Below are 17054 nucleotides of genomic sequence, written 5' to 3' on the forward strand. Positions count from 1 at the left end.
TCTTCACCCGAATTTCATGCCCGAATTTACACATCTGACCCATTTCCTGCAATACAAGTCAAGCGAATAAGAGCTAGGCAATTCACTATACTAGTAACATACTAAGAGTCGCAGAATCTGCTAATTTTGGCATATTTTTATTACTGTGTAGAGTGCCACCTAGTATATTAGCAGCCAACAAACTTTCTACACAACTTCACAAATGACACATTGTGGTACAAAAAATATATCAAGACCTGTGAGAGTACATATGTGACTGTTAACTTCTTGAATTAGTATTTCTAGTAATTTTAGATGATAAGACATCGTCGAAATCGGAAGCAAAGCTCGAGCACCAAGTGCTCAAGTTGTGATTCATTATCAAATGATGTGTAGTTAAGAAGAGTTGCGCAATATCCAACAAACATACAAAATCGAAGATGGCTGCCGCCATCGCCGGAGATTTTGAATGTTGGCTTTCGGATAAATTATCCGAACTAAATATCGACGAGGATGTCTTTGGGACGTACATTACTGGTATCTTAGATACGGAAGATTCTAGTCATGATGACAAAGTCGAGGCTTTGGCAGGAATTCTGTCTGAAATCACGGTAAGTTTTGAATGGATCACATGCGAAGTGCATGGATTGTTAAAACAAGCATGTTGTCCCTGGGTCATATAGCGGCAGCCATATTATTCAAGATCTCATTCAGAGCGAATTTGTGATATAGAAAATTTTGTTGTATTTACTGGTATAGCTAAATAACATATATAACAAAAAGGTATCAGATACCACCTTTTATATAATTATTTAACGCTGTATCGAGCAAGATTAACTATCGTGCTGTCAACATAACGGCTAACGTCAAAATTAACAACTGTTTCCATGCGTGGCTGTCAGTGTCACTGTTAAGCATCAAGCTGTTACCAGCAGACTACATGTAGTTTAGCATTTCATGCCACTCGTCGCTATTTATAATGAAGTACTGCATAGTACGTCATAGTACGTCGTGGTACGTCCAAGGACTACGAGTTCTTTTATGAGTCTCTGGAATTTAAGTTATTCTGACAAATATGTTGGTGGAATCTCAAATTTACTGCACTTGTGTGCATGACCAACACTTTTATTCAAGACCCAACTAAGATGTACATAGGCAGAACTCATATTTAACCATGTGAACTGTTTCAGCTATATTTCCATTGGTCTGTCAGACTATCACCTTGTAAAATATATAACTATTTGAATATAATTACTTTTAAGTTTCCAAAACCTGTTAAAATGTTGGAAAGATATCCAAGCGATGGGCCTTGAGATAATGGTGATGGGTACTTAGATATTATTCCAGAATATTTGTCTTCATTCAGCCAAAGAAAATATGAGTGACCTAAGGGGTCTTGTCTCTACAAGTCACAAGACAAGTAGTGACAAACTAATACATCACTCATGTTTTCTGCCCAAATGAAGGAAAAAATATTGCTACTCACTATGTCAGAAAGTTATTGAAAATAATCCCAATTTTTTCTTGACACCTCATCAGTGGTGCCAGGGGTGTAGTACAGATCAACAGTGTCGGGGTTTACTACAGGTTTTGCTTTTGTTTCTTGTAGGAAGATGGTGTTGAAGACACTTGTGAAGAAATCTTAACAAAGTGGCAAGAAAGTCATGAAAAGAAAGTGATGAAAGCACAAGAAGCCAAAGCTCTAGGTAAAGTGATAAAATTCAGAACAAGATTGATTTTAGTAGGTTGTGTTTTGGTTTTTGGTTAGGGTTGTCGGTGGCCGAGTGGTTAATCCACTTACCTCTTACCACTGCGGTCAGGGTTCGAACCCCATTCAGGGTTCAATTAAATTTACCTCGCTGTAAATAAGAAGAGTGTTATATAGTTTGACTCTACTGAACAATGCAGAGTTTTCCCTGGGTACTCTGGTTTCCTCCTGCACTAACACTGAACCTTCCTCCTGTTATTGTATTTGGCAATGTAATGGCTGTTGGATGGTATGGTAAATATAATTAAAAACCTAATCATACAGGGTCTAACATTAAGCTATACAAAGAGTTTGTGTCACAGTGGGCTGGAAATACAAAAACAAAAATCATTGTACACAAGATAATTGGAGAAAAAAATCAAAGTATATGGAAGGAAATTAACTTTAATTTAATTTATAAAATAAACTTACATGTACATGTGCACTTCAACACCCCCCCCCCCCCCACCCCCCACATGCACCCACACACCACCTTCACCTTAAAGACAGCGGCCCAACACCTCTGTAAGACATGGCTGGAAATTAACATTAGCCCTGTGTCCACAGACTACCAATTCTTGTCATGGGGCTACCATAATTTGCAGCTGGTACCCGACTCAGGCTACCACTGATTATGTGATGATTTAAAGGATGGTAGATTTACAGACGTGAAAGTATTTTAATATTAAACACAGATATTTCAAATAGGGGAACTCTGTTTTCAGTTCAGGAATGCAGGACTATTGGTCACAAACCTTGGGCTACCACTTTCTGAAATTTGTAGCCCACTTGGACTACCAAAGAAAATAGTTAATTTCGAGCCCAGTATGAAGACCTGTGTCATTTGTACTTTTGTATGCAACTATATCCAAAATAAGATGATAAGTACACTTAGATTTATTTTCTATTTTGTATTTGATATTTGTAGAAATAGAGGCTAGCAAACAGGCTGTGGCAAGCATCATGGAAAAACATACAACAAGTGTTGTCAAGAAAGAAATGACGGATGAAGAAAAGGCAAGAAAAGCAGCACTTCTAGCTCAGTATGCAGATGTTTCTGATGAAGAAGAAGAATATCCTTTGATAGTTTCATACTTCATTGTCCAAATAATTGAAAATAGCTCAAGAATTCAACCAAGAATGTTGTTTACTTGATTTAGAATTCAACCAAGAACGTTGTTTACTAAATTTAAAATTCAACCAAAAACGTTGTTTATTTGATTTAGAATTCAACCAAGAACATTGTCAGAAAATTATACACCCTACACATTTGATTTTGGACTCTATTAATTTATTATCACATATTTAACATGGTAATACATGTATTTTAAAAAGGAAATGACAATTTTTCTCAAGAAAAACAATTCACATTGTTACTCTGTGGAAACAATAGTCTGCTTGTGTAATATGACACACACACACACACACACACACACACACACACACACACACACACACACACACACACACAGACACACACACACACACACACACACACACACACTAACAATATGTATGTATAAGGATTAAGACACTACAATACTTACTGCTCAACCAACACAAACTTATTGTATGCTTGATTGAAAGATTTTGTGTATGAAAGCTACAGATAATATCTTCGTAGTCTGTGTGACATTGATGAGACTGCCTCATTCATCTTTCCTTTCAAGTATTTATTATCTTTAACAAAGATGCACAGAGGGCAGTGGACACCATGGAAACCATGCAACACAATTTGTACCCAATGGCTGTATCCTTTTCAGACAAAATTAGGCGTCAATAGACCATCTAATGGATTACGCCCTCTAGTGGTGTAGTTCAACAGTGATGTAAACAATTTAACAGACCTTTCATAGTGTTGATTTCTTGGGTTCTACATCATTTGAAAGATCTGTTGTATGTATGCATATACAGGCAGACACACTCCCACACATACATACATGTATATGTACATACATACATACATACATACATACATACATACATACATACATACATACATACATACATACATATGAACATACACACGTACATAGTCATGATGATACATATCTACCTATCTACATACATACATACATACATACATACATACATACATACATACATACATACATACATACATACATACATACATACATACATACATACATACATACATACATACATACATACATACATACATACATACATACATACATACACACACATGCCTATCTACCTACACACGTACATATTTACTATACATAGTTGTATCTACAGACATTGTTATTTTTCTTGACCACACTTTAGCTTCTCTGTTTCAAAACACCAATGCAAAGGCAATATCTGATGCAGAAAAGGCAAAACGTGAAAAGTCCAAACAGGAGTATGAGAAGAAAAAAGAGCGAGATAAGCTACAGAGAGAGAAAGATAAACAGAAGGTCTTGGATAGAAAAGAGAAGGAGAAGAAGAGAACACAGAAACAGGAACGAAGGAGATAGCTACCATTACTGGATTCACAATAATCAAAGGACTTGAATAACTTATGAAATATGTATTTTAAGACAACTTCAATATACATCATGGGTGGAAGGGTTGCAAGATCATAGTCACAGGCAGTGGTCAGTTTTCCTTCTTAGCACTCAGTATAAACTTATTTATTTTTTTATTTAAGTGAAATTTGCCAGAGGAAAACTTAATAATCACTTTTGATAAGAAGATTAAGATTAGTGTCTAGTTCAGATTGGAAGATGATGCACCAAGGCAGCATCAAATATCTATTTGAAATTTATATTTGATACGTGATCCTAATGGAAATTATGTGTACACAAGTCAAACCTATAAACTGATTTTGTAATCAGTTCAAGGTAATATGGTAGCTAAAGATTAGATGCCATGTTAGATTTCCCATAATCCTCTTCCATGTCAAAGATCATTGCAGAAACTCATTATGTTCAGTTTCTTCTAGAGCTGTTAGTTGTTTCAGCTATGTGAGGAATTTTTTTACAGGAGCATCTGTGAATGTTTAACCTCTACGAAATCATGTATCAAAAGTTGACTTATAGTATGATATGATTGACCTTTGACCTCTTAAATCAAAATGGCCGACTGCTGAAAATTTATCACAAGGTATTATTGGTTCTATAATCAAAATTTTGACAAACATGTTTATTATCAGTTTGTTCTTGTGAATTTCAACTTAATTTATAATACATGCAAGGGAATTGAGATACAAGGGTTAATACTTAAACCATCAAAATATACTTATGTCAGTTGTGCAGTCATGATGGCTGTCAGAGTCACAATTAGATTTGCAGGCAGAAATTCTGCAAGTTGCTTATTTCAGACTCATACTGTAGTTTGTTCATACTATAGCCATGTATGATGTCAGTTTGTAAACCGGGCTTTAAAAATTTCCTGTTATATGAAACATAATTGAATAAAAAAGCCGCAAGAACAACTAACAGTATGTCTTCCTCTAATATCAATTTCAATATGATAACTTTATTGTCCATGTAAATGAAAAGTGTGCAATTGAGGTTTTTTCATTGTCATCACAGAATTCCAACATATCCAGCAGACTTTTCTATTAAAGCTTATTTGTGTATATACACAGTTAACAAAGATACATGTGGGCTCAATACAGTGTAACTTGTCTATTAGATTCAAAGCCAAGTAGTAAAATTAGGGAATTTGAAATGTTACCACCGATGCAATGAAAGGTTTGTTAAAACAAAACAATAAAATTACACAAACTATGTAGATAGTGATGATTCAAGTCTACATTCTTACATTAGTGTCATCTTATATGTGGAACATAAGGATTACATAGGATTATGTTTTGTTCTGGACCAACTTTTTCTAAAGCTCTTTCAGACATCTGTTTATCTCACCTTAAGTTTAATCATGTTCCAACATAGTCTGTTATATTCATTTCAACTTTGGAAGAATGTTCTGCTATGACAGTAAGAAATTTACAAATTATGATAATGATAATTGATAATTGAATTGAATTAATTGTTAAGAAATTATAATCAGGGGACGTAGATAAGGACCAATATTTGGCAAAAACAACCACCCACTCAGCCATGTTTTGTCAGCTATTTTTCAGGAACCTGTTGTAAAATTCTTTATTTCAACTGGTATATTTCCATCAGTGGACAGATTTACGAGTCTTGTTCCTAGATATTACTGCCTACTTTTCACATTTTACCAGCTTCATTTAAAATGAGGGACATCCCTGGTAACTTGATATCAATCAATCACTTTATCAAGTTCCAGTTTGCACTACAGTGTGGAGTTCAGAGGTGGTGTACAATTAGAAGGCTTCTAGAGTAGAAAGATGTCTTTTAATTCTTTCTGATATATTGCAGTATACATGTGAAAAGTATTTTATTTTAGGTCCTGTTACACAGTGCCCTCTAGTGGTAGCCAAATTGTGTTGGTGTGGGTCAGTATGATAGAAAGTGGCATTTCTTGTGAATCACCACATAGTAAGAGATACGGGAACATCAAATTTTGGTGCATCACTAGAGATTATGTGTGTCAGTGGCGCGTCAAATTGGCATAGAGAGAGAGCACGCTTGTCCTGTATGTAAGTGTTTGTTTTGTATACAGCCCCTACCTCATATATATACAATAGCGTTCCAATCATACAAACTATACAGTCTATAGTCCTAAGGTTGTCTTTTTCTTTTTAAAACAGGAAATATGTGATCTATTCCAACAGGAGATTACTTCAAATGTTTAGAATATGGACATTGGTTATTTATGAAATGATTTGCTCCAGAACAGTGGTAATTAAAGGGGTTGTGCAAAGGTTGTTTTTTTTTGTATGGAGAGGAGGGAGCATTAGAATAGCATGACTTTGCTTAATTTCTACTCCATGTGTTAGTATGGTGATGTAGGTGGGGGAGGGGGGGGGACATGGTTATCTTGCTGAAATTTTACTCCCTGTGTTTGTATGGGGAGCTCAGAAAAGGGAAGAACCGGGTTAATTTGCTGAGTTTGTACTCGGTATATACAGGGTGTTCGAAATAATAAGAGTTAAGTAGCCTCTTCTCACAAAAGAAGTCAGGAAAGGGTGAGTTAAGTAGCTTTTTCTCACAACACGGGCAAGGTGCTGGTTTTTGGTTGTGACACCAAAAATCAATTTTATTGTATTTATTGTATCATATTGTGTGTGGCATTGCTATAATTGCTTATTCATAAGTAATGACATCAAGTTAATCTGACCAATCAGCAACATTGTTATATATTATGTAAATTTCATATTCTAAGTTATCGATCTGATCAATCATCAACATTGTTTCAAAGTATTTTACATAAATTTCATACTTGTGCAAAGTGTGGCATTGTGATATTTGCATATTCATAAGCAAATGACATCATATCATCAATCTGACCAATCAGCAACCTTCTGAAAAGTAAGCATATGTGTCTTGATAAAACTGTTAGTAAACAATATACATGAATATACAGTAAATTCCAAACATTTAGAATTTTTTTTTATTCTCACATCAAACAAAATTATATTATAATGAAGGTTGGTAAGGTAATGTTGCCGTTACTAATGTTGTATTTTTTTTCTTTTAATCAGAACAAAATTGCAATACTTTGTTTTTTTTATCATTGGGCCATAATCTGTGGAATTTAAGGATTACTGACTTTATAGGTTTTTTTTATTATGATGCATGTATTTATAATGTTGATTTTTATTGAAGCTTCCAAGTGCCTTGTTAGTTTAGTTCAACTTATTAATTTTAGGCTATATACCATCTCTTTCCATTATTGTCAACATTTTTTATGTCTTTCAAGTTTGTGAAGGGACAGTGTGTGTGTGTGTGTGTGTGTGTGTGTGTGTGTGTGTGTGTGTGTGTGTGTGTGTGTGTGTCACATGGTAGATAGGGGATAGTCCATGGGGCATTCTAACAGAATAAAGTGTGTGTGGCACATGGTAGATAGGGGATAGTCCATGGGGCATTCTAACAGAATAAAGTGTGTGTGGCACATGGTAGATAGGGGATAGTCCATGGGGCATTCTAACAGAATAAAGTGTGTGTGGCACATGGTAGATAGGGGATAGTCCATGGGGCATTCTAACAGAATAAAGTGTGTGTGGCACATGGTAGATAGGGGATAGTCCATGGGGCATTCTAACAGAATAAAGTGTGTGTGGCACATGGTAGATATGGGATAGTCCATGGGGCATTCTAACAGAATAAAGTGTGTGTGGCACATGGTAGATAGGGGATAGTCCATGGCGCATTCTAACAGAATAAAGTGTGTGTGGCACATGGTAGATATGGGATAGTCCATGGGGCATTCTAACAGAATAAAGTGTGTGTGGCACATGGTAGATAGGGGATAGTCCATGGCGCATTCTAACAGAATAAAGTGTGTGTGGCACATGGTAGATAGGGGATAGTCCATGGGGCATTCTAACAGAATAAAGTGTGTGTGGCACATGGTAGATAGGGGATAGTCCATGGGGCATTCTAACAGAATAAAGTGTGTGTGGCACATGGTAGATAGGGGATAGTCCATGGGGCATTCTAACAGAATAAAGTGTGTGTGGCACATGGTAGATAGGGGATAGTCCATGGGGCATTCTAACAGAATAAAGTGTGTGTGGCACATGGTAGATAGGGGATAGTCCATGGCGCATTCTAACAGAATAAAGTGTGTGTGGCACATGGTAGATAGGGGATAGTCCATGGGGCATTCTAACAGAATAAAGTGTGTGTAGCACATGGTAGATAGGGGATAGTCCATGGGGCATTCTAACAGAATAAAGTGTGTGTGGCACATGGTAGATAGGGGATAGTCCATGGGGCATTCTAACAGAATAAAGTGTGTGTGGCACATGGTAGATAGGGGATAGTCCATGGGGCATTCTAACAGAATAAAGTGTGTGTGGCACATGGTAGATAGGGGATAGTCCATGGGGCATTCTAACAGAATAAAGTGTGTGTGGCACATGGTAGATAGGGGATAGTCCATGGGGCATTCTAACAGAATAAAGTGAAATAGTGTACAGATTGTCAGTTAATATCTGCACAGAATTAAATGTAATGATGTACACTGGTATATACCCCCAGGTATATACCGTCATACTGCCTTTATATAATATCATACAATATCATTGGTGCAATTGTATTCATTTAAAGAATACTTGTCAGTATTTTGATATTCTGTAGGGAAAAGTCTGTTGTTAGTTTTCTTACTGTTATTAAAATGAGGTGTACTTGTTTTCATATAACATATTTAATCACATAATGTATTCTAGAATGTGTCATGTCACTCAGCGCCCTCAACAGCCTTGCTGAGTGGTAGGCCAGGGTACATGTGATGGTGCCCTGACATTACATCACATGGCGTACCTCACAATGGCAATGTCAAGTCTGGCGGGGGGCATCCTAATCAAACTTGGGTTGGGTTATACTCCACATGACTTGGTTTGGATGTTTCACAACAGCTTGCAGTGTGTTATAGATGCAAATTATTTTAGGGCAGAATTGCAATAAAAAATATAGAAAAAAAACTAATTGAATCTTTTGTGTGTTTTTATGAATATATAGTTCCAGAATTACATGATTTACATCCTATAGATAAGGTGTCAGGCTTTTAAGAAGCCCTCAGGGGCAGGGCGCCCTCACACATCGATCAATCACTCATCACAGAGAGGAGGGTAGGGTGATACGACGTATATCTATGCTTAGATTCTAGTAGCTATAATGCATTGCTATTTTGATTTTCAATCAGTATTTTTATTTGTCTTAAGACCAGGGCCCAGAGACTTGTTCCTGGTCTTCAAATCTATAGATTTGAAAGCCAACGACACGTCTCTGGGTTATATTTATATATACCGCATTAAATTCCCTCTCATGAAATTTGGAACTGTAAATAAACTTTTTATGATAGCTATATTATATTTTAACCAGTGTAGGTAGTCCTGAGCTGCTACCCTTCCGTTTTTATTTTTCGCCACATTTACAAGAGGGCGCACTTCCATCTGGAGGAGAGGAGATCAACAAACGGACATTAGTTCTTATCCCAGTGCAATGCATGCAGTGAATATCGTCGTTTTCTAGAAAGTATGGGTATTATTTCGTGACATTACTATATCAAATAGTGGCATATATCACATTTCCGTAGAATGTTTACCGAATTAAACGCCATTTTAAACCACAGTCCGAGCAAGCCACCGGAGGTATGTACAAGTACATGATATGTATGCAGATCGCATTCCATTAAATCGTAATCAAGTTAATATTCGAGTTATATATTGCGTGAATTCCTAGCGAACTTCAACGTAATGCATCAATTCATTAAACTGAGGTTGCAGTTAGTTGACCATTTTGATCAAACACCGAATTTAAATTTGAGAAAGTGGTCCGTGCGTCTATCTTTGGGTCAAAGGTCACAAGTTCCTTCACCTTTGCTATATCATAATTTCACTTATCTCTCTCTTTAAATGAATCTTTTAAATTATAGATATATATTAATTAGTGCTGTAATCCGTATCCGTATTGTTATGATGTCATTATTACTTTTAAAACCATGAGAGTGCTAAAAATTATTTTATTCTGTGTTGAAGCTTTCATTTGTTATGCTATCTGGTTGATAACTTTCAAAATTTAATACAATACTTTATCCTTTCAGGGTACATTTATATTGTTATCAGACAGTCAAACAGAGGGTACATTTCTAATTCACCATTTTTTATCATTATTTTTAAAAGGTAAGTATGGATTTCAATACATTTACCTCATTACATTTGTGCTTGCAAGAATCAGAAGTCAGAATTGCATGATGAAAGACCAGTTCGTGACATAACATAGGGTTAGGCTAGTTAGGTAATTGTAACAGGTAATGCCTAAACAGTTACCTTACTTAAAATGGCCATATGAATGAGGACTGGGTATTTATTTTGGATTTTTAATTTGTAAAATAATTTTATCATGGCTTCGACCTTGAAAAATGTATGTGAATTAACATATACCCAGTCTGTTTTTGTAACTCAATACATTGCAAAAAGCTGAAAATGAGTAAAAAGGTTTGTTTTTGTGCCTCAGTATATTGTGGATATTATTGTGTATCAGTCTTTTCCAATTTATTGAGTTACAAACAAGGACTTGGTATATGTTGTTTCACGTTGATTGAAGTAGGAAGCCATATAAAGTACCCAATTCTCATCCATATGGCCACTTTAAGAGAAAGTGGTTTTAGTTTCTAAATCAAAAGTATCATAACTTTATATGGGTTAAAATTACAACCTCTCCAAAGCCTCAAAGTTGTACTTCAAAATTAGTCACTGAACAGAAAGCCCTCAAGGTTCAAAGTTCTCCAAAGAACACATAGTTTTTACAGTACATACAGTAATTGTGCAATAACTGTGGTGCTGATTTATTAACCAAATATGTGTTACGAGAACAACATCCAGCTGATGAAAATAAACAAAAATATTATTCTAAGTAATTTTTGTACAATAAGTTTGGTAATAAACAATAACAGACTGGTAGATCTGATTGTCACTGAAAACACTTTACAAGATACAAATGATCAAAGACTGTAAAGATATGCTGTGTTGTTCCACCCTCCTCTCGATGTGTGAGGGGGCCCTGTCATAAGTACCTGACAGACTACAGGTGACCCAACACTGTAAGACATGCTGTGTTGTTCCACCCTCCTCTCGATGTGTGAGGGCGCCCTGTCATGGCATACCTGACAGACTACAAATGATCCAAGACTGTGTTATGTGTGTATCAGATAGGACAAACTGATATGTCTTGATATATGTTATTAATTTCAGGTGGTCACAAAGTGTGTTTTATATCACTATCACAATCATTCAGTCATTACAATGCAGTGGGTCAAAAACTTGTAAGTCAAGTATTACTTTCTTTTAAATAAACAATATTTTTTTCTAAGGTTTAGTGTCAAGTTGCTGCTCACTTACAAATACAGATGATATACAATATTCCCATTATGAAATCCATATTCAGCATATGTAGTGGCATTGAAGACATACAAAGAAATATCAAGGGCTTGTACATTTGTACATCTTCCAGGGATGATATACTTCTCTATATGGGTTTTGGCCCGACTTCAGGAGGGCTGGTACTTCATACTACTGAGATCTGTAAAACCCATATCCAGGCTGTAAAGGGTTTTATCATATACCCTATGCAGTGGCATGCTAACAACATTAGAATTGCATAACCACTTAAATTGATTGTGACAAATCATTTTATCCACAAAATTATAAAGATATTGAGAAAAAAGTCAAAGCTAAATGGATATCAATGGGCACACCACTTACCATATTTTGAGCAAAGTGTGCCAGGGTATGAAATGGAAAATTATTATCTGGATTCAATATATGCACTCTCCATTGAATTACATTAGAAAGAATACTGGATATATAATAATTATTAATTGGTGAAATTTGGAGAGGTCATACTGAAATCAAGGTGTATTTTCAAAAGTCATTCTAATTAGATGTTTATACTTCTACTCAAATACCAATTTGGATATTCTGAATGGCATTTGAAAGAAAAAAAACAGATATTTAAACAGTAAATTATTGTAACAGTGATTCTAAATACCCCAAGCAACAAACTTGAAAATTTTCCCTTTTATATCTGTTAACCAATAAATGGAAAGCTAGCACCTTTAAATCATATCTGTATCAAGTCAGCAGAGGTGAATCTGTGACTATTTCTACTGAAGTTAGACAGACAAGGGTTACTGGATTTACATGTAAGCTAGTATGATTTCTTTTTCCTCTAGGGTGTTAACTTACATACAGCAAAAGAAACTGGTCAATTGGTATACGTAGATGGATTGAAGTATTCTTTAGAATTGGTTAATGATTCAGAATCCGAGTCAACCAACCCTCTAGAATGTATCAGGTATGTTTACTTGTCAGACTTTGTACTTGATGCCTATATTCTCCCTGAACAAAATAACGGAAATATAATAAGTCTTACCTAAAAAATCTCTGTTCAGCTAAAGAAAACACAAATAACATAAGGGACCTGATGATGAAGTTGTGGGAAATCTGCATAACAAAACCATCTAGTAGTAATTTTATTGTTGTTAATCACTGTCAGTAGTACTTGTACATTTCTGAAAACACTTTAATAATAAGTTCATTAATAAAGAATTATTTATCACATATGTACCAGTGATTATTTTCACCAGTGTGTGTACATACCAGTGATTACTTTCACCAGTTTGTGTACATACCAGTGATTACTTTCACCAGTGTGTGTACATGCTAGTGGTATTTTAAGCAGTGTGTGTACATGCTAGTGGTATTTTCAGCAGTGTGTGTACATGCTAGTGGTATTTTCACCAGTGTGTGTACATGCTAGTGGTATTTTCACCAGTGTGTGTACATGCTAGTGGTATTTTCACTGAAGTACAATATACTGAAAACTCTATTGCGTACCTGTATGCATATGATATAACATGAGGGCATGATCTTTCCCTCTATACAAAATCCTGTTTTCACACATTGCTGATCTTTCTAGAAATTTGCTGTTTCACATATACATATATAATAATAACAGAAACTCCATTTTCTTCTTTTTCAGGGACAAAACAAAGAATCTTAAGCCTCTGTTTGATATTATTTCAAAATCAGTTTGCAGTGAACAGGGAGAAGTAATATCTCCAAGTTTAGTCCTAATAGATGATGTCAGTATTTTATTAAGTCTAGGAGTCTCTGTCAAGGATGTGACAGATTTCCTACACTACTGTGTTGTCCTGCTTTGTGGTAATACCAAGGTAAGAAAACTTTATATGATTACAGCCTTGGCAATATAAGTGTGTGGTCCTACTCTGTGGTAATACCAAGGTAAGAAAACTATATAACATGATTACAGCAACGGCAATATAAGTGTGTTGTTCTACTCTGCGGTAATACCAAGGTAAGAAAACTATATAACACATGATTACAGCACTGGCAATATAAGTGTGTTGTTCTACTCTGCGGTAATACCAAGGTAAGAAAACTATATAACACATGATTACAGCACCGACAATATAAGTGTGTTGTTCTACTCTGCGGTAATACCAAGGTAAGAAAACTATATAACACATGATTACAGCACTGGCAATATAAGTGTGCTATGATGAGGTCCCTTTATATTTATAGTGTTCATTTCTTATTCTTACATGTTATCAGTCTGTAGGTTGCCTAGTAACTCTTGTCCATTCAGACAAAGATGTAGAAGATGAAGAAAATGATCTCCTGCTTAAACAGCTTAGTTACCATAGTAATCTACATCTCCATGTAGAAGGTTTATCAAGTGGTTACTGTAAAGATGTCCATGGACAGGTAAGAATTGATAGCAAGACTGAAGAACACTGGGCTCAATATGTATGTATGTGTGTTGTGTACCCTAGTCTGTTTTGTAACCCCAAACAAAATGAACTCTGTAACATTTTAGTTAGAAGTGTTAGAGTATCCGCAATAGACAGATATACATTATTATGTGTACCCTAGTCTGTTTTGTAACCCAAACAAAATGCAGACGACAAGTAACATTAGGGTTAGGGATGTTAGAGTACCCATCGTGGCAAAACTAAAGAACACTGGGCCCAGTATATGTGTACCCTAGTCTGTTTTGTAACCCAAACAAAGTAACAGTAGGGTTAGAAATGTTAGAGTACTAAACATGACAAACCTGTAGAACTCTGGGCCAACTATATATATGTTGTGGACTTAGTCAGTAGACCTCCACTATCTATGGTCTGTTTTGTTACCCAAACAAAATGAAGAGACAAGTAACATTAGGGTTAGGGATGTTAGAGTGCATGTACCTACCATAGCCTAAAGAACACTGGACCCAATATGTATGTTGTGTACACTACTGTGTTTTGTAAAACAAAATGATGGAGATACAGAACAGTAGGGTTAGGGATGTTAGAGTACCTACCATGGCAAGACTGATTAATACTAGGCCCAATATGTAGATGTTGCTTACTCTAGTCTGTTTTATAACCTCAAACATAATGAACAACACAAGTAACGTTAGAGTTAGGGACTGTTAGAGTATCTACAGTGGCAAGACTGAAGAGCAATGGACCCACTATATATGTTATGTACCCTACCCCATTTGTAAACAATACTTTTCACCCAGATTGATGATTGTGCAGATGTCAACATCATATCAGTAAAGTTTTATCTTCTGATCTAGCCATTGGAGGCGTGATATTTTTCTTGTTCAGATTCAAAAAATATAGAATAGGTCAAGTGATGAGAGACATGGCAAGATATATGACTACCCTAATGTGCAATTGAATAGCTCAGATCACAATATTTCACTATCACAATAATTCTCTGTATATTTCATATTTGTTTTCTGTTTGACCCATTTCTTATACCTTCATTTCTTTTCAATTAACAGCTTACAATTGAATGGACTGATCCATGGCAGATAACTACAGCTAAACCACATCATAAACTCTATCAGTACAAAATACTAGACAAAAATGTGAAATTCTTTGCTCCAGGAACATCAGCTGCGGTATTATAGGAGACCCCTTTGTCAATCAAACTTTTTATCTTGAGTCACTCTGATATGGTTCAACACATTTTGTAATCTTTGATGTTCAATCAATCAATCAATCAATCAATCAATCCAATTTCTATAGCACTAATTTCCAGAGCAATGTTCTGTTCAGTAGCACTGAATGGCTAAAAGAACCATTGGAAGAAGATATCCTCAGAACTGGAATTCATAGAATTCATGTTTCCCATAATCTCTACATAACTTAAAGATATGAAAGCTTCTTTCTACTCCAATGCAGAAATAAAAAGGAACAAACAGTTGGCATTATTTGTCCAAATAAAATGTTAGATACAAACTTGTGGTCAAAAGTTCTTAACACATCACGGTACATTCTAAAATACAAAACAGACTGTCTGTCAAATGCTGAGCACTTTTGACCAGAGTTTCTGTGTCACAAAAATAAAATGTTACACACACACTTTTGGTCAAAAGTTCTTAACATATCATGGTACATTCTAAAATACAAAACAGACTGTCTGTCAAATGCTGAGCACTTTTGACCAGAGTTTTTGTGTCACAAAGACCAAATTGCATTTACGATAATAAGTGTAGTTTTACAGAGAAGTGCTGTCACTGTAGTGTATTTTATTAATTTTACACCTTTGGCTCTTTTACAAAAGACTAATAAAATCACTCACTTTATAATCAGGTAGTAGCTAGCTTAGATTGATCTCAGTTCGGCACCAATTTCTTATTAATTTCTTAAAGTGGATAAAACTTAAACATCATTCCATACATCCTTTCTTTATTTCTAGATACGCAGAAGTTCAAAGTGTTGTTATGTAGACAACAGTTTATTTATTTCTCACTTTTATGCTGTTACAAAATTGTTTGTAGAGTCAATCGAAGATGACTAGTGTAACCATGGTAATGGAAAACTACCAACAAATATTTCTAATTACATTTGTAGTGAATTAGTGTTACTCACAGTGATGACTAGCCTATAATCCAGTTAGATGTGGATTTTTAACTGTCACCTTTTCCCTACACTTAGTATCTCACTAACACTGAGCCATGCATTCAAATCATGGCCTCTTTTACGGCATCTTCCATTACATGCCCTGCCAGTTATTTACTTTACTCATTATTTTGAAGTTGGTTTACGAGAATGACCTAAACCTAAATAATTCTAGTTATGACTTCTGCAACAATCATTGAATATGATAAACATGTTTATATTGTACAGTTCAATCCTCAGAATTGGTTCTAACCATGTAATGTTACTATTGATGTCATCTCACAGGGAGAAAAATTCAAAACCCAAAAAGAATTTTTGTCCCCTTTCTGACTGAAGCTTTATAAGTGAAATATCACTAGCAAAATGCTTGGCGGTTGGGGAGAGGCAAGATCTAAATATCTCCACAACACTAGATTCTGGGCTGAGTGATGAGAAATTACATGTATGTTCAATAAATGTTTATCCATTCTGACTGAATGGTTTAGTCTATCGAAAGTTTCCGTGTTTTTTATCATTTCTGTTATTTTTACTTCTATTGCCTACCCATGACAAATAACAACATCAAGTTATATCGAAATCAAGGGATATCATTATTAAAATTATATGTTGCTTTAGTCACAACAGCCAAAAAAAGACGCCACATTTATTGTAAGAGCTTAAACACTTTTTCTCATTTCATTTTCTCAAAAATCTTGCCATTTTACATGACAGTAGATTTTAACGTTTACTGTGTGTAAATTACATATGGACAACCTTTTACAGTGAACCAGGTCTTATTAACCAAGCTGAGCCTTTCTACGAATGC

At 35.3% G+C, this 17054-nt stretch overlaps 2 protein-coding genes across 2 annotated transcripts; both read left to right on the forward strand.

Moving 5' to 3' along the window:
• The first annotated feature begins 418 nt into the window (after positions 1 to 418).
• LOC144444573 (coiled-coil domain-containing protein 43-like) lies at positions 419 to 6599 on the forward strand. The gene is made up of 5 exons (XM_078134049.1): positions 419 to 590; positions 1589 to 1685; positions 2655 to 2799; positions 3424 to 3476; positions 4016 to 6599. Exons 1-5 carry the CDS (start codon positions 420 to 422, stop codon positions 4204 to 4206), a joined length of 657 nt encoding a protein of 218 aa, XP_077990175.1. The 5' UTR covers position 419; the 3' UTR covers positions 4207 to 6599.
• Positions 6600 to 9754: 3155 nt separating this feature from the next.
• LOC144444961 (elongator complex protein 6-like) lies at positions 9755 to 15497 on the forward strand. Its single transcript, XM_078134512.1, has 7 exons — positions 9755 to 9917; positions 10370 to 10448; positions 11520 to 11590; positions 12500 to 12621; positions 13309 to 13501; positions 13902 to 14054; positions 15127 to 15497. The coding sequence occupies exons 1-7, from the start codon at positions 9864 to 9866 to the stop codon at positions 15253 to 15255; spliced, it is 801 nt and encodes a 266-aa protein (XP_077990638.1). The 5' UTR covers positions 9755 to 9863; the 3' UTR covers positions 15256 to 15497.
• The last annotated feature ends 1557 nt before the right edge of the window (positions 15498 to 17054 follow it).

This window comes from Glandiceps talaboti, chromosome 13, assembly GCF_964340395.1.
Source record: "Glandiceps talaboti chromosome 13, keGlaTala1.1, whole genome shotgun sequence".
Taxonomy (NCBI): domain Eukaryota; kingdom Metazoa; phylum Hemichordata; class Enteropneusta; family Spengelidae; genus Glandiceps; species Glandiceps talaboti.